This window comes from Pipistrellus kuhlii, unplaced genomic scaffold (genome assembly GCF_014108245.1).
Source record: "Pipistrellus kuhlii isolate mPipKuh1 unplaced genomic scaffold, mPipKuh1.p scaffold_m20_p_24, whole genome shotgun sequence".
NCBI lineage: Eukaryota > Metazoa > Chordata > Mammalia > Chiroptera > Vespertilionidae > Pipistrellus > Pipistrellus kuhlii.
The window spans coordinates 2,237,358-2,259,730 of record NW_023425523.1 but is presented as its reverse complement, the minus strand read 5'-3'; the positions used below and the strand labels follow the sequence as shown (position 1 = coordinate 2,259,730).

General features: G+C 35.4%; 1 protein-coding gene across 1 annotated transcript in view; it reads left to right on the top strand.

Moving 5' to 3' along the window:
* Nucleotides 1–13,963, top strand: part of SYCP1 (synaptonemal complex protein 1) — a 50,423-nt gene extending 36,460 nt beyond the window's left edge. The window contains exons 23-33 of the mRNA XM_036452843.2: nucleotides 592–654; nucleotides 824–886; nucleotides 1,459–1,575; nucleotides 2,013–2,123; nucleotides 3,218–3,310; nucleotides 4,165–4,239; nucleotides 4,761–4,820; nucleotides 8,470–8,649; nucleotides 10,981–11,124; nucleotides 13,192–13,281; nucleotides 13,372–13,963. Coding sequence (XP_036308736.1) covers nucleotides 592–654; nucleotides 824–886; nucleotides 1,459–1,575; nucleotides 2,013–2,123; nucleotides 3,218–3,310; nucleotides 4,165–4,239; nucleotides 4,761–4,820; nucleotides 8,470–8,649; nucleotides 10,981–11,124; nucleotides 13,192–13,281; nucleotides 13,372–13,509 — 1,134 coding nt within the window. The 3' untranslated portion in view covers nucleotides 13,510–13,963. The remainder of the gene's footprint in view (nucleotides 1–591; nucleotides 655–823; nucleotides 887–1,458; nucleotides 1,576–2,012; nucleotides 2,124–3,217; nucleotides 3,311–4,164; nucleotides 4,240–4,760; nucleotides 4,821–8,469; nucleotides 8,650–10,980; nucleotides 11,125–13,191; nucleotides 13,282–13,371) is intronic.
* The last annotated feature ends 8,410 nt before the right edge of the window (nucleotides 13,964–22,373 follow it).

Below are 22,373 nucleotides of genomic sequence, written 5' to 3'. Positions count from 1 at the left end.
TATTTAACAGAATTTTGTGCCTATGTGGGAGATGAAAATTTTTTTCATTAGAATTTCTTTCTACTTCAATGGAAATTAGAATGATTTACATATATGTAATGAAGGGACCTTTGGAAATGTATGCTGCTTTTATGGTACTCCACATATTTGGGGGGCCAATACCTCTTTTTCCAGTTCTGCATATGTACCCAGATATGTGAGTTATTAAAAAAAGTGAGATCTAAAAAAGTGTTCAGCTGATATATTTTTTTAAACAGGAATTAAAATGTAGCTAGGAAGAGACAGACTATTATATTATTTCCCTCCCCTATAGATAATACGTACAAGAAGTCTCAGAAATGAAAATTGAATTGTTTTTAAAGTAGTTGAATTCAAATGTTCTTTAAGTATATTAAGAATTGTTAAAAATTTCAAATTTGTATTGAGATAATTGTTAGTAAAATTTGTACCCATTCACATGATTTTAGATGTTAATGGAATCATTTAACTATTATTTTTTAAGTGACTTCTATATTTATGTAATATTTTATTAGTTTGAAATTATGTTGACTAGAATATTGAGTAAAATAATTATAATTTATCTTTTTTTAGTGTAACAATTTAAGGAAACAAGTTGAAATGAAAAGCAAGAATATTGAAGAATTCCAACAGGAGGTATGTATTGATTCTCAATAACAAAATTATTTTAAAAGATTTTTTTCACTTCAGTTTTAGAGAATAATGCTTTCTTTTCCTGTAGTAATTGCAGTCTGGGCAAGGTGGCAGTGCAAATTTGAGTCACCTGAGTACTAAACATAATTTTTTTATTTTTAACTTTTAACAGAATAAGGCCTTGAAAAAAAAGGGTACAGCAGAGAGCAAGCAACTGAATGTTTATGAGATAAAGGTATTTGGAATCATTATTTTCATTTTTTTAAAAATAGTAGTAAATAGATGAGAATATAAGAATTCTCAATTTGTATGTTATTCCTCAATTTGTATGAGGTTTCAGTTCTGCAAGACAAATTAGTTTTAGAGATCGACTGTACAGCATAGTGCCTATAGTCAACAATAATGCATTGTGCACTTACAAATTTATTAAGCCCTGACCAGGTTGCTCAGTTGTTGGAACATGTCTGTATATCAAAAGATTTCGGTTTGGTTCCCAGTCAGGGCATATATCTAAGTTGCGGGTTTGATCCCCATTTAGGATATGCATGGGAAGCAACTAATCGATGTTTCTCTCTCACTCTAGTCCTTTCTCTCTCTCTAAAAAAATCAATGAAAATATCTTCGAGTGAGGATTAAAAAAACAAAACAAAACATTTTACCAAATGAAAAAAGGAAAATGATCCAACTATAATCTCCATGAATAAGTAATCTTTAAAAATTTGAAGAACCTTAAAATGAACAATATTGTCAAAAAATCCACAGCATTTACTAATGTTCATGCTACTTTTTTTTATTTTTTACACAAAGGTCAAGAAATTAGAGTCAGAACTAGAAGGTGCCAAACAAAAATTTAAAGAGATGTCTGACAACTATAAAAAAGAAATTGAGGACAAAAAGATATCAGAAGAAAATCTTTTGGGAGAGGTAGGAAAATTAAATATGTGTGAGAATTTGTTATATTAAAACTCTGTTTATTAAGTAGCATTTTAAGAGAAAAGTAAAGATTTTTAAATTATGACTTTTAAAAGGATTAATAAATTTATATTAAGGACAGTTTCTTATAGAAGCTAAAAGTATCCTTGTTATTCTGTTTGAGTATTGAGTAGTATACAATTATTTTGAAAAGATTAAATGATCATTACAGTGTTATACTGTCATTTCACTTGATAGAGCACCCTGTAATAAACCAATACAGTAATGCATTTCTTTACTTGGCTTTTCTAAATTCCTGGTGTTTGATTTCTGCATTTTATATACTAGCATATGGTCTCTACATTTTGTATAATAATATATGGTCTCTAAGTTTAAGTTAAATTTGTTTTTTGTGTTTAATTTTAATAAACACTTAATTGATTTGATAGGTTGAGAAAGCCAAAGCAACAGCTGATGAAGCGGTACGATTACAGAAGGAAATTGATATACGATGTCAACATAAAATAGCTGAAATGGTTGCACTTATGGAAAAACATAAGGTAATTTTTTCCATTTTGTGTAATGAAAATTATATACTGAAGCCATATTTATGCATGAAATGGTGAAATTAATATAGCATTCTGATATATCAGAAAAATGGTAAGTGGTAATTTTCTCTGATAATTATAGAAATTTATAGTTATAGATATAACTGTAGATAATTATAACTGGAATGCCCTTGATCTCCCAATTCTCTGGGTTTAAATCTTAACCACACAAAGCTTACCTTGAGTGTTACTTTGAGAAAATCTCTTATGATGGATGGAAGTGGTCATTCTTTATCTGAATTTTCCTAGTATTCTCTTATAGCACTTTCCATCCAGGATATGTGTTTTGTTAATATTTGTATCCTCTATGTGTGTCTAACATACATAAGGCTAAATGAATTTTTATCAGTGGAATAAATAGATGAAAAGCTTAATGTGTGTTGTATTTGTGAGTGTGCTCTATTTTTTACTGTTGTTTAAAGTAATAATTCTGTTAGCAAATTAAGCCTTATTCTCTTCAGGTGACTTATATCCACCTATTCATCTTTAAAAATTATTGTTGGGATAGAACATTACTATGAGGTAACCAGTGAGGATTAAAAAAAAACTTTTAAGTAAGTTTGTGAACTTACAGGTTTAAACATATTTGGCATATTTCAGCCCAATGCAGTTTTTATAGTTGTCTCATCTTTGGCTAGTGGGAACCTCTTCACACTGGTACAAGTTCTTTTTGGCTTGACTTTAATAGTCATTGATAGCTTGCTTGCTTTCTCTAATAACAACATTTAAGACTCATCATGTATTTCCTACTTCAGATCTGGAATCAGCCACTTTTCTAAGAGGTCCTGTTTTTAAAATTAAGAAATTCAGTGTTTCCAATTAAAAAGAATAATTTCTTGCTCATGTGTTGTTATTTTCAAGACAGTTATCTAGGTTTCATTGTTTATGCAATTGAAAAATTTCAAAAATGTGCTTAAAAATATACATCACTTAACTCATAGTCATTGTTTTCTTTAAATTTTAAATGTACAAGGATACCAGTCATATTAAAGCATATTAAAGCATAATCTATTTGGGCTCTAAAATGTTTTTTCTGTTTCATATAGCACCAATATGATAAAATCGTTGAAGAAAGAGACTCAGAATTAGGACTTTATAAGAGCAGAGAACAAGAACAATCATCAGTGAAAGCATCTTTGGTGAGATACAGAATCAGTAGCCATAAAAGCCAATTTTTATGTCAACATATATTAAATAAAGCCATAATTTTTTGTTGTTGCCTCCTGCAAGCTCCCCGACAAGGGCCATAGCCTGCAACCGAGGTACCTGCCCTTGAGCAGAATTGAACCTGGGATCCTTCAGGCCAAGGGCTAACGCTCTAACTGCAGAGCCAAATGGGCTACGGCTTGATATGATGTTTGAGTTGTAGAATAAAAAAACAACCTTAGATCTAAAAGGAATCTTATAGTTAAATAGGCTTCCAATTTATTTTTTGAAATGGTTGAATGAACTCTTTCCCCCACAAATGAATGCTTATAAACTACAGTTATAATACAAATAAGTTTGGAGCTGTGATTGAGATTGGGAGAGCTGGGAAGGGGGGAGATTGGGAGAGAATGAGGAGGAGAGATATGTAGTATTAATATTTCTTTAGAATCCTATATCATAAAAGCCCAATATGCAAATTGACTGAACAGCAGAACAACTGGCCAGCAGGGAGAGGGAGGCCAGACTATGACCTAGGCCTGCTCCTGGGGAGCGGGCCTAAACGATCAGTTGAATAATCCCCCAAGGGCTCCTCGACTGGGAGAGGGCACAGGCCGGGCTGAAGGATCCCCCACCCCGAGTGCGTGAGTTTTCGTGCACTGAGCATCTGGTAAACTATAAAATACTGTAAAAATGAAATCTTTAGTTATGTTCAGGTAGCAGCCTTCGTATTAGTAGGCTTAAAGTATATATATTAGTAATTTATTTCTCTATAAAATTAAATTTATTTGAAACACTAGTTTGCATTTATATGTATGTAAAAACTTTGTGTTTTTTTTTTCTTTAGGAGGCTGAACTATCCAATCTCAAAAATGAACTTTCCTCTATTAGGGAACAACTTGAAATAGAAAGAGAAGAAAAAGTAAGTTTTGTGGCATTATAAAGTAACTAATTGTAAGATTACTGATACACCCTTATCACCCTAATCTCCAGTAAAAGTGATTTATTATTTCCCAAGCATTTTTTGTTTTTCTATACTTTATCCTTCATCTCTTAATTTCATGTTGAAAGTTCATTATTCAAAAACAACACAGAGAAAAAGTGAATTCTACCTCTAACGGCATATAATATTTCGGATCTCTTAGCAGTTCTTTGTAGTTAGCTACCTGTGTGTATTTCCTTACTTTATAAATCTGGTCCATCCACTTCATTTTATGAATGAGAAAGTTCTGATTAAAGTTTTTAAGAGACTTACTCTTAAGATATTTGAAACTAAATAACATTCCTGTAGAGAAGAACTAATTTATTTTTTAATTTTTTATTATTTTTATAAAATTTGTAGGTCAGTATTTTTTTCTTGTTCATACTTCTTTGATAATAGGAACATTCATTGTGATAATAGTAATGATTACATTGTATGTACTTGATATTCATTTTTAATAGGAAAAACTCAAAAAAGGGGCAAAAGAAAACACAGTTACTCTCAAAGAAAAAACTGACAAGGTAAGAGTTTTATATAATTTTCAGTTTTCTTTATAACCAATTCACTTTCTTACGTTTACTTAGAAATTGTTTTTGTTCATAATTAGGAAAAAAAACATTTGAAATATATCACACAATTTTATTTCCTAAGTTGTTTCTTGCTACTTATTAAAAAGCATTTGCTAAAAACTTTAAAGCAGTTGTCACTTGGAGATTTAGAGAAGTTTTCAACCATCTATAAGTTTAATTACAGTATTATCTTAAATTAGATAGGTACATTTGTGTTTCTTGAGTATTTTCCAATGTTTAAAGGCAAAATATTTTCCTTAAAAACTCCAAAGCTTATATTTAGAGTAGAGGCCCATTGCACGATATTTGTGCAAGAATAGGCCCTTGGCTTCACTCCCAGCCGCCTGGGAGCTAGCAAGTCCCTGCTCCCTGGCTGCTGGGTGCCTGGCAGCAGGCACATGCCTGCTTTTGTCTGGAGCTACGTTCCTGTAGCTCCCTCCGCTCTCCCCTTCCCCTCATAACAGGCTTCTAACCTCCATCTTTGTTGGGTTAATTTGCATACTCACTCTGATTGGCTGTGGGTATAGCAGAGTGATGGTTAATTTGCATGCTTCTCTTTTATTACGTAAGATTATGTCTAGTTTTGGGTTTGAGAGGCCTAAATAAATGATATCCTGCTTTTCTTAAGTCAGAACCAACTGAGAAAGACAATGAAAACTAAAATAATATCTTTGTTAGTAATATTGAAGAATGTAGCTTTTATTTGAAGAAAAGGGGATTTCTTAATCCTGAAATCCCAAATTAGACATTTTGTCTACTTTGTCACAGTAGATCTGAACTGAGACAAGTTATCCACTTTAAAATGGCTGCTCTTGTGAAACATACGGCATAAAGGAGAGCAGAATGTGTGCTTCCTCTGGTACCCAAGAGTAAGAGTAAGGAAGGGCTTAAACTGTATTTGTCCAGTTTCTCCTTTCAAATTCACTATCCAATTAAGTCATTGTTCTTCCCCTAAGAAAACAGATTAGGAATGTATCCTGGGGTTACTTCCTACACGTGGAAGGAAGCACCGGTATGTGGAAGGGGCTACCTCCCTCAGCTTCTGACACATTACAGAAGAATTCTAAATGCAAGTTTTAAGGATTAGACATGCTTTCTACGCAGTGATGTAGTCGGTCCTAGGCCCCACAGAGGTTGCTGTTGACTATAAACTGAAAGTGACAGTAGTTGAGAACAGTTGAGTTTTAGGTATCCAGCGGTTGTCAACCGGTGGTCCACGGACCCACTGGTAGTATGTGAGGTTCAAAGGTTGGCAACCGCTGGATACAACAATTTTGTTGTATTTGGGTTCAAAGAAAGAGAAGGAAAGAAATAATATACCTTTGGATGAATATTGAGTGCTTCATATGTTCCAAATACTGTGGTAGGCACTTTAAAAAATATTTCAAGAAATTCTTATCATATTAAAATTAGCCAGCAGAATTAGGTAATAGTCTAAGAGAAGTGTCAGATAAAGGTAAATAAATTGGTTAAACTCTAATATCTATTTTCAAATATAGAATGTATTCATACTATGTAGGTATATATCCCAATTTGTTATAAAGTTGTTTTGACTCGTGTATAATTCCACTAATATATGCCTGTTATTTATATCTGTAATCAAGTACATTAGTAAATGCCTTATATTGTATCTGGAAAATATTGAGAAAATGAAAAAAGAAATAATGTAAATATGCTTTTATTTGTGATTCTTTATTCTAAAATTATGGAAATATCAAAAGTCTATATTATAATCATTAGGTTTATCAAACATTTCTGAGTTTGGGCAAGTTACTTAACTTTCTTATGCCTTAGTAGGTATCCTCATTTATAAAGGGTAATAAGAGTAGCTATTTCCTAAAGTTTGAGGATTAAATGAAATAGTATTTGTAAAGCATTCAAAATAGTGCTTATTAGCACATAGGAAATAACCATATAAGTGCTTAAAAAGTACAACAGAGACAATCATGAATGTTCTGAATATATGTATCACGGGAAGTGTAAGCTTAGAAAAGAAGGTAGCTTGTGGGAAAGTGCATATATCTCCATGATGTGTTATGGAGAGGGTTATTTCAGTGTTCCAGAATGGGGGGGATGTATTAATATTATGGAGAGGGTTATGTCAGTGTTCTAGAATGAGGGGGATGTGTTATGGAGAGGGTTATGTCAGTGTTCTAGAATGAGGGAGATGTGTTATGGAGAGGGTTATGTCAGTGTTCCAGAATGAGGGGGATGTGTTACGGAGAGGTTATTTCAGTGTTCCAGAATGAGGGGCGGTGGCATTTTCTTTTAGGCCACCAGGCCACCAGGAAATGTGGATTCTCCCGCATGGCCACATGGTGGTGCAGTTGCCATTGTCAGTCCTTTCTGGGGAGAAACATTTGTCTATGAAAGCAGTTACGTTTTGGAGATTACTAATGAAGCCACGAAGGAGAATAACTTTGTTTTCCTTAAAATTGTGCTATTAACTAGGATGTATAATTGTTTAGGGAAAAGAAAGGAGAAGTGCAACTGTGAAAAAATGTTACTAAGATTCATACCTACTGGAAAATGGACTATAGAGTGAGATCACTAAGGCTAGTCAAGAAACCTACCAATCACCTTATTTAGCTCCTTGATTATATAGATGGATAAATTTAAGCCTTGGAGATACTTAATGATTTGGTTAAAATCACATTGCAAAGCAGTAAAAGTTCCCGGAGAAAAGAGCACACTTGACTCCTATTCCGTGTTTTTATAGCACTCGTGGCCTGTCCTGGTCCTGTAGCCTATTGAATGTGACCTATTCTCACTGCAGATTCAGCCACCAGCCTTGAGAAAGTGTAGCCCCCCCGTCTTTTTGCTGTGTGTGCCGCTTCCTTCTTTCTTGGGAGTGGTTGCCTTGGTTGTATTCATGGAGATGATGGTAACCAACAAAAGTGGTAAAATAATAAGTAATAGGCATGAGTTTCACATAGGGTTCCACTCAAGCAGCTATTGTTACTAGTTTTTACTGGAAAGCTGGGTCAGGTGCTGAGGTAACGATATATAAAGGCAGAGAGAAGGAAACCAAATAAATTGAGTTGAAATAATATTTAAGTATTTAGAGTAAATTTGCAATTTATTTTCAGAATTGTAGCAAATAGCTACTTTATCATTTTTTCCTGATAATTTCTCTAGTTCTTTGCTATCATAATTTTTGTTCCCCCATTTTTTTTGAGGGAGGTGAGGTTGGTGGATAGGAAAAAGCTAACATTTATTAATAGATAAGAGAATATATGAAAGCATAAAAGAGAATGAATGGAAATGTGTATAAATTGCCCTTAGTTTTTAGACTATTAGACTAAACCACGGATTAAGGCATTTTGCCACCAGGAATAGAGATTTTTGTTTATAGAATCCTCAGTTTTTGATCAGATAGAGTTTTCTTTGTTTTCATAGCAGCCCCCTAAAGACAGGAATGGGCAGATACCATTTTCATCTTAAATAGGAAAATAAAGTGACAAAAAATGAGTTAATTATTTAATTTAATCAATATGTAATTTATTTTGGGGGTAAATTTTAGTTTTTTCCTACTAGTTGCTACACTGTAATTTAAATGACATTTAATGATGATTTTATTCATTTCTGTTGTCTAATCCAGAAAATACAGACATCATTATCTGAAACACTTACAACCAATTATCGGAAATTTGATCCTAAAGCAGCTCCTTCACAAAATATATCTCAAAACTTCACATCAGCTGATTATGGCAAACCCAAAGGAAAAAAAGACAATCTGAGGACACCTGCCAAAAGTACTTTATCTGAATCATTTCCAAAGGTTGGTTGGTAAAATTTCAAAAGTAGTAATTTTTTAAATTAAAAAAATTTGGTGTTACATATCAGACGTACTAGTAGATATAAAACCAGTTTCTTACAAGTTTCAATTTTTTGTGATACCAACATGAAATGTGTGTGTGTGTTTTTCCGTCACTGTTCACAACTTAATGGCATCTTGACAGCTTTCTAGCATTCACCAATGTATAGGTCCCCGATGTGGGAAAGTGGTTCTGAGTTGACATTTTCCTGTGTTACCCCAAGTTACCTCCACATCTTCTTGCTGCTGGATTCTTTACTGAGCAGTCAGAGCTCATGGGGCAGGTGTTGCTAGCAAAGTAGCTCAATTCTAGCTGCCTTCCACATGTTCAACTAATTCATGGGTAATTCATTCATCCTTTCTTTTTTTTTGCATGTCTCATTTTTAAAAAAATATATTTTATTGATTTTTTACAGAGAGGAAGAGAGAGGGATAGAGAGTTAGAAACATTGATCAGCTGCCTCTTGCACACCCCCTACTGGGGATGTGCCCGCAGCCAAGGTACATGCCCTTGACCGGAATGGAACCTGGGACCTTTCAGTCCGCAGACCGACGCTCTATCCAATGAGCCGAAACCGGTTTGGCTCATTTTTTTCTTGAAATCTGAACATTAAGAATAATACAATGTGAGCTCTGGGAATCAGATTCTACCCTCTCCTCTGGGTTTGTTGTTATTGTTTGTTTAGTGACCTTTCTAAACTAATCCTGTAAAGTTCATATTCTTATAGTTTCATTGAAGTCTCTACTTGGTTAACTTTATGTTCAGCTAATGTTTGAACAGATATCTCCTTAAAAGCTTAGACCAACAACTCTCCCAGACTTTGCCCCGGGCTATTAGGGCGCCCACACAGCTAGATAGTTGACAAGTCAGCCTTAGCCTTCACTTCCTGCTTTGCAGACCCTCAAGATCTGACAGAGGTAAAAGCTTTAGGCCTTTCAGGTCTTTACTGCACTACTCAGAGCCCTGTGCATGTGCATAGCTTTCTATATTTTCAGGAGTATGTCAGAGCTTTCCAAAAACCCTTCGGATATCTCATTCACAAGCTGTACTCCTAAAATTTTATGTAACCTATCCTTTACCCCAACTGATAGTCCTTGTTTCAGTGAGCTAAGTTAAAACACTTGCCTGTAATTGTTTTTAAGAAATGCTACTCCCTAACCCCCACACACCAAGCTGAAAGTTTTTTTGCTGAGTGAGCTCTGAGTCAGGTCAAAAACCAAACTGCCTTGTAAGTGAGGCCTTCCAGAGAACCACTAGCCAGTCACATAAGGCAGCCCTCTGGGAATACAGCGTGGAAAGAACCCTGATTCTGTTCTGCTCTGTCTGTGGCTGCCAGGCTGGGCCATGCATATGGGCTGTCTTTGTTAAAGTGACACAGAGCTGGAGGGCAGAGGATGGGACAAGGAAATGTTAATGGCAAAGAGCTCCAATTTTGGCAAGCTTTGGTTAATTCAAAGAGATCTGAAACAGCTAACACCATTTTCATCAGTAGTTCCTTTGCTTTACGGGAGAGCAAATTTTTGGAGCTTCTTACTCTGTCATTTTTGCTGATTTCGCTGACCTTACTTTATAAAGATACTTTTTTTTTTTTTTAAATATATTTTATTGATTTTGTACAGAGAGGAAGGGAGAGAGATAGAGAGCTAGAAACATCGATGAGAGAGAGTCATCTATCAGCTGCCTCTTGCACACCCCCTACTGGGGATATGCCCGCAACCAAGGTACATGCCCTTGACTGGAATCGAACCCGGGACCCTTCAGTCCCCAAGCCGACGCTCTATCCATTGAGCCAAACCGGTCTCGGCTATAAAGATACTTTTTAAAAATTATGAAACTTACAGGGAAATATGGAATAACAAACATTGACTAATGTTAATTACTTTACCAACAAAAAATTGGCAAACTTATTTTTTTATAAATAAGGATTTTTGTTGAGAGAGCAATGCTCACTAAGTTTTTTGGTTTTAATAATTGCTAGAAAAATTAAAGTCCCTCTTAAGATTGGTGATTGTTAAAACTAGTGTTTTTTTTTTCTCTTCCTTTCACTCTCTCCCTCTACTATCTTCTTCAGTAAGTTCAAGGGAAAGAGGAAGTTCACAATTGTATATTTTTTTTGCAGAAAGTTATAAAAGTTTTATTACCGAGAACATCTAAATTAAATTCTTACCCAAAATTTATACTTTATAAACATGCTAACAATAGTGGGGCGTTATTGATTACTAAAGACTCAACTTGCCTTTGTTAACAACATGTCTTATTTGATGGGATAATGTGTTGTTTTTCTTTTTGGGTAGGCATATACTGTGAAGACACCAACGAAACTAAAAATCCAGCCAAGAGAAAACAAGAATGCACCCATTGAAGAAAATACTAAAAAGAGAAAAATGGTCTTTGAGTTTGATATTAATTCAGATAGTTCAGAATCTGCTGATCTTCTGGTAAACACATTGAGGATAATCAGTATTTATTATTTGTTTACATTACTGTCTAATTTATTTCTTGATAAAGAACTATCTATCATAATATTATTCATCAATACTAAAGATAGTAGCACTTTATTATTACAGAAACCTATGCTTTTACAGCATTTTGAAGCTATTAGGGCTCAAATAATTTCTCTAAAATTTAGAAAACATGGCATTTTGAAATACTTGATATAATATAGTTGCATTTGAAATAATTAATCATATTGTTTTCCAACAGTGTTATAAAGGAGCTTTTACTGCATTTTCTTTTTCTTTTAAAAAAGGAAAGGTTAGCCCTAGCCAGTTTGGCTCAGTGGATAGAGAGAGCGTCAGCGTATGGACCAAAGGGTCCCAGATTTGATTGTGGTCAAAGGCACGTACCTTGGTTGCAGGCTCCTCCCTGGCCCAAGGCCTGGTCGGAGCTCGTGCAGGAGGCAACCAATCCATGTTTTTTTCCTCAAACCGATGTTTCTCTCTGTCTTTTCCTCTCTCTTCCACTCTCTCTAAAAATCAATGGAAAAGATCCTCAGCTGTAATTGACAAAAGGAAGGAAGGTTAGGCCCTGGCCTGTGTGCCCCAGTTGGTTGGAACATTGTCCCATACACCGAAAGGTTGCAGGTTCAATTCCTGGTCAGGTCATATACTTGTTTATGGGTTCCATCTTCAGTTGGGGTGCATATGGGAAGCAGCCATCAGTGAGTGGTTCCCCTCTCCATTACGCTTCCTATCTTTCTAAAATCAATAAGCAAGACCTCGGGTGAGGATTAAAAAAAAAGTGGGTATTTTTAATATTGCTGCAGCCAAATTTTTTATTCATGTATTATTTTCATATGGTTAGTAATGAATGTCAGTTACTGTGCACTAAGTAGAGCTTTAATGATAGTTTACAAAATATTTTCAAAATGATTTCTCTTTTTCAAGCCGGCCAGTTGGTGCATACTGGGTCTAAACATATCCAAATAGATAATTCTTTATGACTTTGAATTCTGCTAAAATCTTAGGATTCATGAAAATGTGAATATTTTTCTTCCATGAAGCCTCTGAAGTTTTTGTTAAGTGTGACTTTAATGAGCAGGCAAAGATAATTTGAACTCATTGCTTACCTGACTAAATTTGTGTAGCTTATTCACTAAGAAAATGGATTCTGCCTGGCTGGTGTGGCTCAGTGGTTGAGCATTGCCTTAGGAACCAGGAAATCATGGTTTGATTCCCAGTCAGGACACATGCCTGGGTTGCAGACTTGAGCCCCAGTAGGGGGCATGTGGGAGGCAGCCAATCAATGGTTCTCATCATTGATGTTTCTGTCTCTCTCCCTCTCCCTAATGCTCTGAAGTCAATATCTCTATCTATCTATCTATCTATCTATCTATCTATATATATGATTTTGGAGCTAGCCTACCTGGATTTAAATCCTGGTTCCATCCCTAACTAGCTGTATAATCTTGTGCAAGTTACTTAATGTTTGTGTCTCAGTTCCTCCCCTATTTAAAACGAGGATAATAGTATATCTACTTCACAAAATTGTATTAAAACTAAAATATGCAAAGTGCTTAAAACAATATCTGACATAAAGAAAGTACTAAATAAGTGTTACCTAGTATTATTTGGAAGGATTACAATACTCAAATTGATAACTGATATTTTAATTTTTATGTGATTATAAATGCTTCTTATATAGGACTTAAGTGTGAGTTGTGTAAGTAGGCTGGGGGGAAAGAGGAGGAGAAAGTGGTAACAAAAAGACTCTGAAACTGAAATAGAAGTTAGAAAAATACTATTCACAAGCACTTGTATTTTATATAACTTTTCAGGAATATAGTTAATAGGATAAAAATCTAGGTCTTTGGCAGAATGAGGCTATTTTATCATAGTCTCTTTTTTGTCTCTTTTTTTTTTGTCTTCTCTCTCCCCTATTTTCTTTCTTCCCCCCCTCATCCTTCACTTTCCCCTCCTCCTCCTGATACGTGGTATATAGACAAAAATGTAATCATGTAATATTTATAATGGCAATACCCAATTTATATTGTATTTTTCTTTAAGACCATGGTTTCAGAGGAAGAGAAATCGAAAAATCTATGCAAGAATAATTATCCAACAACTTCTCATTTTTGTGTCAGAACACCAAAAAAGGTAACTTACAAATTTATTTCAGAAAGCAAATTTCAAAAGCTGGATTTTAATTTTTTAATTAAACATATTATGATTTTATTTTGAATTCAGACCCCTTCATCTCTAACAGCCCTTGGATCTGCGCCAAAGTTTGGAGCTATGAGGAAGATGCAGGATGATCGCTGGGCTATGATTGCCAAAGTGGATAGGAGAAAAAAGCTAAAGGAAGCAGGAAGCCTATTTGTTTAATTTCAGAAAATCTGTGTGAATAAGGATGCTAATAACAAAATTTATAGTTAACTTTTTCCCCCCCCCCAAACTTTTACTGTAACTGAGGTTTTTAATGTCTGCATACATTATTTGTTTTTAATGTCTGCATACATTATTTGTTTCTTTATATTTTGGTATAAATGTGAAATAACTACATGTTATATGAAAAATTGTATTCAGGTAATTAGATGATTTTATTTTTTTACCTTTATTTGTTATTCATGAAAAGTGTTTTGGCTAAGTTTTCAAATTATAAAGTTAGCCATTGAATGCTAGGATTAGACAATTGAGATTTACTTTTAATTCTTTACTATTAAAATATTTTGCATGCAAATAAATGCTTCTCCTTGATTCTGTATATAGCAAAGCTACTCACTAACAATAATATATATCGTTTAAGAAAAAAATTGAAAGGAGTTTAATAAACAGATTCTGTTGCAAATGGCAGATTATTCTAATGTGACTGGACAGATAATTCAGACTTCAGATGGATAAACTGATTTTTTAAAAAGTATCTGTTGCACAAGATTTTAGAATTTCACAGAAGTAGAACATTCTGCCAAGAGACAAAAAAGAAGACTATGATGAAATAGCCTCAATCTTGTAAGCTATCACACTCTTTGAGGAAGGTAAAATATTAATAAGTCTAATTCATAGACAGCTACTCATTAAAATTTTGATAATATCCATTTTTTAAAAGCTAGAGCCCATTTTATCCAAAGTTTACAGTTCTGAAGCAGCTTTACCTAGTTTATAAAATAGACTTTTTTTTTTAGTTGCTGAAAAACGGCTATACCAGTATGACTTCCTAAATTACTTCACTTATTCAACATTTATTGTTGAATATTTATGGAGTGTCTGCCTATAAAGATGAAGCATAATTCTAGATGCTGGGATACAATCATGAGCAAAACAAACCCTCTGCTCTTCCAGAGCTTACATTTTAGTGAGGGAAATGGACAATAAACAGAATAAATAAATGGAACATACAGTCTATTAGTTAATGGTAATTGCTAAGGCGGAATAAGGGCAGAGGAAGTATGAGGGAGCATTAAAGGGGTTGACATTTTATGCAGGGTGGCCCTCACTAAAATGACAATTGAATGACATGTCTGTGACCGTCTGGGGAAAAATATTTTTGGCAAAAGAAACAGGAAATACAAAGGCCCAGAGGTGGGGTGTGCCTAAAATATCTGGGAAGCAGTAAGGAGGCCACTGGAGGACAGTGTGCAAAAGGGAGGGTAGAAGGAGAAAAGGTTTGGTAATTAACAGGACGGGCGTGCAGATTAGTGCTTGTAAGCTCTTTAATAGCTTTGGCTTTCCTCTGAATAAGATGTGAAATTATTAGACTTTTTTTGAGCAAAGGAGCCATTCTTACCCCTGTTTTAGCATATGAATCTTTCTGACCACTATATTGAAACATTATGAAAAGGGGACAAAGACTAAAACAGAAAACAGATTTAAAAATAGGAGAGAGGGTAAGTGACTTGAGCAAGGGTGACAGAGCAGGGGAGCAAAGTGGTCAGCTTGTAGATTTATTTAGAAAATTAGTTGTGGGATGTGCTAAGAAAGAGAAGGGACCAAGGATAGCGTCCATTAGTTTTGGACATGTTAAGTTTGAAATGCCTATTGGACATCTAAATAGAGATGGTAAGTTGGTTTAGAGACAATTCCAGGCCAATGGTGTAAATTTGGGAGCCAACAATATGTTTATTACTGGAGTAGTTCAGGTGAGAGATGGGAAGATTTCTTAGACTGAAAGTTTAGGTTTCAAACTTTTAGATTAGATCTAATACCTGTCCTAAGAAAAACATCCATAAAGTTATCATTCTACTAAAATGTCTCCTCCATGTAAATGTAAAAATTAATGATGTCAAAGAGCAAGTTGCTTTGGTTGATATAAAGGTTAGAAATAAATTATTCATAATTCAGGCAACCTGAATTGAGTATAATTAATAGTCCACAGGCATTAGTAGTACATCAAGAACTTTAATCAGGGCAGGTCAACTGTGGGTTAGAAATAGGAAATGACAAACAGGAGACAGATAAGACAACGTTATTTAAGTTATGAAATCCGAGTTTAGAGTTGGAGGTAACTAAAAAGATAATTTCATTTAAACATCAGTAATTTGAGGCCTATAAAAGCTATAAAGGGAGAAGTTAGTTTCTAAAAATGACTTAAATTCTCTACGAATATACATAATTTATACCAATACATAAATGTAATCATCTAAAATCTTAGTGCCCTCCCCCCCCCCTTTTTCTTTCTCCCTTACCTACTCTATTCTCTCCACCAAATTCCCCTCTCCTATTAATCTTTGAGAAGAACAGAGAGGGTATCCTTTTTCCCCCTCCATGGTAGGTTGCTGATAGATATAATGTATTTAATTAGTTGTATTTTTACATATGCGAGCATGAGTTTATTACGTATATAGTGGGATCTTATTTTAATTTTTATTTCTCTGCTGACATGATGTGGAATACCTTTTCATATGCTTATTTACCATCTATATGTCTTCTTTGGTGAGGAATCTCTTCAGCCTTTTGTCCATTCTTTTTTAATATATTTTTTTATTGATTTCAGAGAGGGAGAGATAAAGAAAAGCATCAATGATGAGAGAGAATCAGATTGTCTGCCTCCTGCATGCCCCCTACTGGGGATCGAGCCCTCAACCCTGGGCACGTGCCCTTGACTGGAATCGAACCTGGGACCCTCTGGTCTACAGGCCGATTCTCTACCCACTGAGCCAAACCAGCGAGGGCCTTTTGTCCATTCTTTAATCAGGTCGTTAAGTTTTAAGAGTTGTATATTTTGGATAACAATTCTTATCTGATACGTTTTTTACAAATATTTTCTCCAGTCTGTGTCTTCTCATTCTTTTGACACGATGGGATTTTTAGCTATACTTTCATTTTTAGTGGTGGTTCTAGGATTTGCCATATACTTCTTTACTTGTCATAGTTTACCTTAAATACTATTATGGCACTTTACATATAGTATAAGAACCATACAGAAATATATTTCTATTTTCCATTTCTGTTCTTTCTTGACATACAGTTTACTTGTTAACATAAAGTTTACTTCTACATGTTATAAGTCCCACAATGCATTGTTATTTTTGCCTTAAGCTGTCAATTGTCATTGTTTCATAGTTAGGTGAAATTCATATAATTATGCACTTTAAAGCAAACATTTTTCTGGTATTTAATATGTTCACAATGTTGTGCAAACATTACCTTTATCTAGTTTCAAATAATTTTCCTCATCCCCAAGGGAAGTCCTGTACTCATTCAGTTGTTTTTCCTATTTCCTACTTCCCCCAGTCCCCGATAAACTAATAGTCTGCGTTCAAACACCATGGCCTTACCTATTCTGTGTATTTCAAATTAGTGGAGTCAGACTATACATGATCTTTTTGTTTTTTTAATCATTGCCCAAGGATATTTTTCCATTGATGTTTTAGAGAAAATGGGAGAGAGAGGGAAAGACAGAAATATCCATGTGAGAGAAACATATCAATTGCTTGCCTCCTGCATGAGCCCCAACCAGAGCTTGGGCCGGAGAGGGGTCTGCAACCGAAGTCCATACCCCTGACTGGGAAATGAACCCGGGACCCTTCAGTCCCCAGGCCACTGCTCTATCCACTGAGCAAACCAACTAGGGATATTCACGATCTTTTGATCATTTTAAAAAAATATATATTTTATTGATTTTGTACAGAGAGAAAGGGAGAGAGATAGAGAGTTAGAAACATTGATGATAGACATCGATCAGCTGCCTCTTGCACACCTCCTACTGGGGATGTGCCCGCAACCAAGGTACATGCCCTTGACCGGAATCGAACCCGGGACCTTTCAGTCCCCAAGCCGACGCTCTATCCATTGAGCCAAACAGGTCTTGGCTGATCTTTTTTTTTTTTAACACCCACAGCGAAGGACGTTAACTCCATTACTAGTATGAGCTTATGATTTCTTGGCTTCCACAGATTAATTTACTAACTGAATTCTCTATTGATTTTTACATATAACAATATGGTGATTCTTTTAAAGTAAAAGGTGTACTAAACAAAGATGAGAAAAGTTAAAATAATTTTTGGTGAGATTAATAACATTGTTGATTAGTTGCTGAGAAATGGTTACACGTGTTATTGTGAGTACAGTTAATACTGCTCATATTATTCAGCCAGAGAAATAATATCTAATTACCAAGAGGTTATATAAAGTAACAAAAATAGAGTGAATGATATACTAAGGGATAGAGAAGTTAGTTTTGATTTACAGGAAGGAATACTTGATACTGATCTTTTATAACACCATGAGTTTTATTACAGAATATGTTAGCAATTCCTATTAACATTTATATATGATCCTAACTTAAAAATGTTTTGAAATGGAGAAAGCTTTTATAAATTCATATGAATGTGGTGTATTGGGGGTTTTAACATATTATCAAGAGAGAGAAGTAAATTGACATAATTTTTATACATACTAAATAAGTTTTGTCTCTCCACTTGAGAGCTTCAAGATAATACAATGATTAATATGCACATTAGGTCCAACTCTACTTACTATCAATTATCTGTATTGTTTAAGAAAAATTGAAAGGCGTTTAATAGATTTTGTTTCAAATGGCAAATTTTTCTAATGTGATAATTCAGACTTCAGATGGATAAACTGATTTTTTAAAAAAAGTATCTGTTGCACAAGATTTTAGAATTTCACGGAAGTAGAGCATCTTGCAAGCTAGCACACTCTTTGAAAGAGGCTAAATATTAATAAGTCTCAGTCATAGCCAATGCCATTCCTCTGTTGAGCTAATTGAATATTAAGGCTTTATTTCCTTTTGAAAATGAGTTACAATTTTAATGCAATAAAAGGTCATCAGGAAACTTTATTTCAGTATGGCTTTGTTGTAACTATCTATAGAACATTAGAACAGTTAATAATGCCTCTTTGTATCTAATTATAAACTCTGGGAATAGCACCTGCATTTCTATTATGCATTTAATAAGTATTGATTGAACATCTGGTATGTGAAAGAGTCTTTTACCAAGACAGGTAAGCCTCTCCATTTATTATGATGCCTACATTCTAGTTGGAAGGGAAGAAACAGAATAAACATGCAAACAAATAATACAATATGAGAAAGTAATAAGTGCTGTGAAAAAAGAATGAGATAGTGGGATAAGAAGTGACAGGGGGCCCTAACCTGTTTGGCTCAGTGGATAGAGCATCGGCCTGCACACTCAAGGGTCCCAGGTTTGATTCCGGTCAAGGGCATGTATCTTGGTTGCGGGCACATCCCCAGTGGGAGGTGTGCAGGAAGCAGCTGATTGATGTTTCTCATCGGTGTTTCTAGCTCTCTATCCCTCTCCCTTCCTCTCTGTAAAAACAATAAAATATATTTTTTAAAAAGTGACGGGCAGATTTAATGGTCAAGGAAGGCTGTTGTGAGGAAGTAATTCCGCTGAGATGAGGCCAATTGAAGATCTGGTGAAAGCTCGTCTTCATGAACAAACAGCACATGCAAAAACCCTGTTGCAAGAACAGGTTTAAGATATCCAAAGGAGCATGGTAGATAAAAGGTGGAGGGAGACAGTGGTGTGGCACCAAGTCAGAGTAGAAGGCACAGGTCATTTCTAGCTACTGACTTTTAAGAACAGCTTTGTTGCGGTTTGACATACAGTAAACTGGGCTGCTATAATAAAGGAGATTGTTTCTTCATTTCTGTTTCTGATAGTTCAGGGTTGGAGTATAGAAACGCCATAGATTTTTGTATATTAATTTTATATCCTGCAACTTCAACTGAATTCATTTATTCTAATGGTATTTTGGTTGAAAAAGGTAGGTTTACAGTTGTGAGTCCATAAAACTCAGTTTATTCTTATACTACTATTACATATCATTACCATTTGAACGACTGTAAAACTACTTCTGCCAACCCCTGTATAGATAGTATCATGTAATCTGCAAACTGATAATTTTACTTCTTCCTTTCCAATTTATTATGGTGCCTACATTCTAGTTGGAAGGGAAGAAACAGAATAAACATGTTGGCCTTTTATTAATAAACATGGATGCCTTTTAATTCTATTCCTGCCTAATTTCTTTGGCTCGGTCTTTTAATACTATGTTGAATAAAAGTAGCCATATTGGGAATCCTTATCTTGTCTCTAATCTTGGAAGATTTTCACCATTGAGTATGATGTTAGCTGTGGGTTGTCATAGATGGCCATTATTGTGTTGTGAAGTATTTCCTCTACATATACTTGGTTGAGAGTTTTAGGCAAACAGTGCATAAAGAATATAATAATATTGTTGTATTAATATTTCTGTAAATATTCTTCAGCTTTGTTCTCTGAGTCCGTTCTGTTGTTTGCAAATAATTAATCCTTTGGGTCTTGCTTTAAAGATTTGTTACAGGGTCGGAGCAGCATTTAGTCTAGGGCTAATTTTTCTGCACAACTGAAGCAAAATCCTTCTAAGTGTAATGCCTAATTTCCCACGAATTAGGACATTTTCCACTGCTGTCAGTTGGACCAAGCACCATGCCTATTTCTGTGTGAGTCCCAAGCCCGCTCTTACCAATCCTCCCAGATATTTCTTTTCCCAGCCTCATCCAGCGTCTTCACATGCATGAGTTTACCAGGTTTAGCTGAATAGTCAAAGAGATTATCTGCAGATCTCCAGAATGCTCTCTCTGCATTTCTCTCCTCCGTCATATGTTTCCCTGTCAACCCCAAGTGCCTTGGACTCCATGGCCTCCCAAGTCCATCTCCTCAGTTTGGGGGACACTTCCTGCCTCTGCCTTTGATCCCCATCCCTGCACGAGAAAAGTCCTTCCAGCAGGAAGCTGTAGTTCCTTTGTTTGTTTCCTGTCTCTTTGGGGTTACTTTCCTATATTGCCTAATCTTTCATGTGTGTTTGGAACCGTTGTTTCGTGTATTTGTCCTGTTGATAGTTATTTGAGATGGGAGAGTAAATGCAGTCTGGAAATGAAAGCTCAATCAGCCTGGGTTCTTTTAGCAGTTTGAGATCATATATATTAGGGCCCCTTTGAAAATAAAATGATTACCCAAATGCATGATATTTTTATAATTCTTCTAGTAGTAGGCCAAGAGTAGGTCAGCTACCTATTATGTGTATATATATTTCCCAGGGATATATGCATAAATCTGCAAGGAACTGAGCACATGTATCAGCATTCTATACAACAGAGGCACTACCTCCATTAGAATCCAGCATCTGACATTCCCACAGTTTCTGTACTTTTATCCTCTTGGTGAAATCACATGAGACAGGTTACGTCTGGCATCCTCATTTTCACTTTCCTCTTTTTACTTTCCCAAGATGTGGGACCCCTGACATGGCTATTGCTGGCGTATCTCCCAGACTCTGCCCTAACAGCTCCTTCCCCCTCCAGGTAGCCTTGCCTATACCAGGCCTCATTTTTTTCATTAACTTTCATTAATAATATAGATGAGGACAAGTGACGACTTACAGGGTTATCAATAATCTATAATAACATCTATGATTTATTGATCATCTGCCATGTACTAGATGTTCTTTATATTTTCTCTAATTCTATCAAACAACTGAGGGATTCAGAGAAGGTTTGGCGAAAGGGTGCCTTCTCAGTTGGGTCCTGAAGGATGAGTAGGAGTGAGGGGAGATGAGGCATGGAGTGGGGGTCAGGCAGATGTCGCAGAGGGAAGAGTGTCTAACTAAATTGAGGAACTCGGTTCAGTTCGGCTGAAGAACACGTGGTCCGTCCTGGAAAATGTTCCATGTGTACTTGGGAAGGATGTATATTTCCTCTGAAGACATCAACTAAATTAATCAGATCTAGTGTGTCTTTTAAGGCTGTTGATTTTCTGTTTGTAAGAGCTATCCATTGGTGTCAATGGGATGTTAAAATTCCCAACTCTGTCTGTGTTACTCTCCCTTTATGTCCATCAAGATTTGCTTTATATATTTAGGTGCTTACATGTTGAGTGCAGAAATGTTTACAAGGATTGTATCTTCTTGGATGGATCCCTTCATCATTATACTAGCGGCCCAGTGCATGAAATTTTGTGCACTGGGCGGGGGGGAGGTGGTCTCTCAGTCTGCATGAGCCCTCTTGCAGTCTGGGACTCCTGGTTCCTTACCACCTGCCTGCAGCGGAGGCAGGAGAGGCTCCCACCACCGCTGCTGCACTCGCCAGCCATTAGCCTGGCTTCTGGCTGAGCGGCAAGCCCCCTGCGATGAGTGTATGCCCCCTGGTGGTCAGTGCACACCATAGCAACTGGTCATTCCACCCTTCAGTCTTTTTGCATGTTAGGATTTTATTACGTAGGATTATGTCCTTTGTTTCTTATAAGTGTTTGTTTTAAAGTCTATTTTGTCTAAGTATGCTACCCCAGATCTTTTTTCTTAACATTTGCATGAAATATCTCTTTCCATCTTTTTACTTTCAGTTCGTGTCACACGTAAACTTATTGTTGTTTTTTTTTACTCAAAAACATGAGTACCAATTGTCCCGGATGTCTATAAAAAGTTGTCTTTGCTTTGTAGATTAGCAGTAATTTTATTTACATCTAAATGAGCCCTTATTAAAATTTGGGGCACTCAAGCCCTAAATAAATTTTCATCCCCATATCTTACTTAGACAATGTTAAGGTTTTTTTCCTCCTTCTGTGTGCATCCTTTGTGATATTAGTAAATATTAATAAAGGATGTATTTTAAAGGGTAATTTTATTTTGAAATAGGAGAAAGGAAAACTTATGCTGCAATAATGTCAGCGTCCAGAGGAAGCTCTGCTTATCTAAACACATTTTATTTGGGGTTCAGTATGAATTTT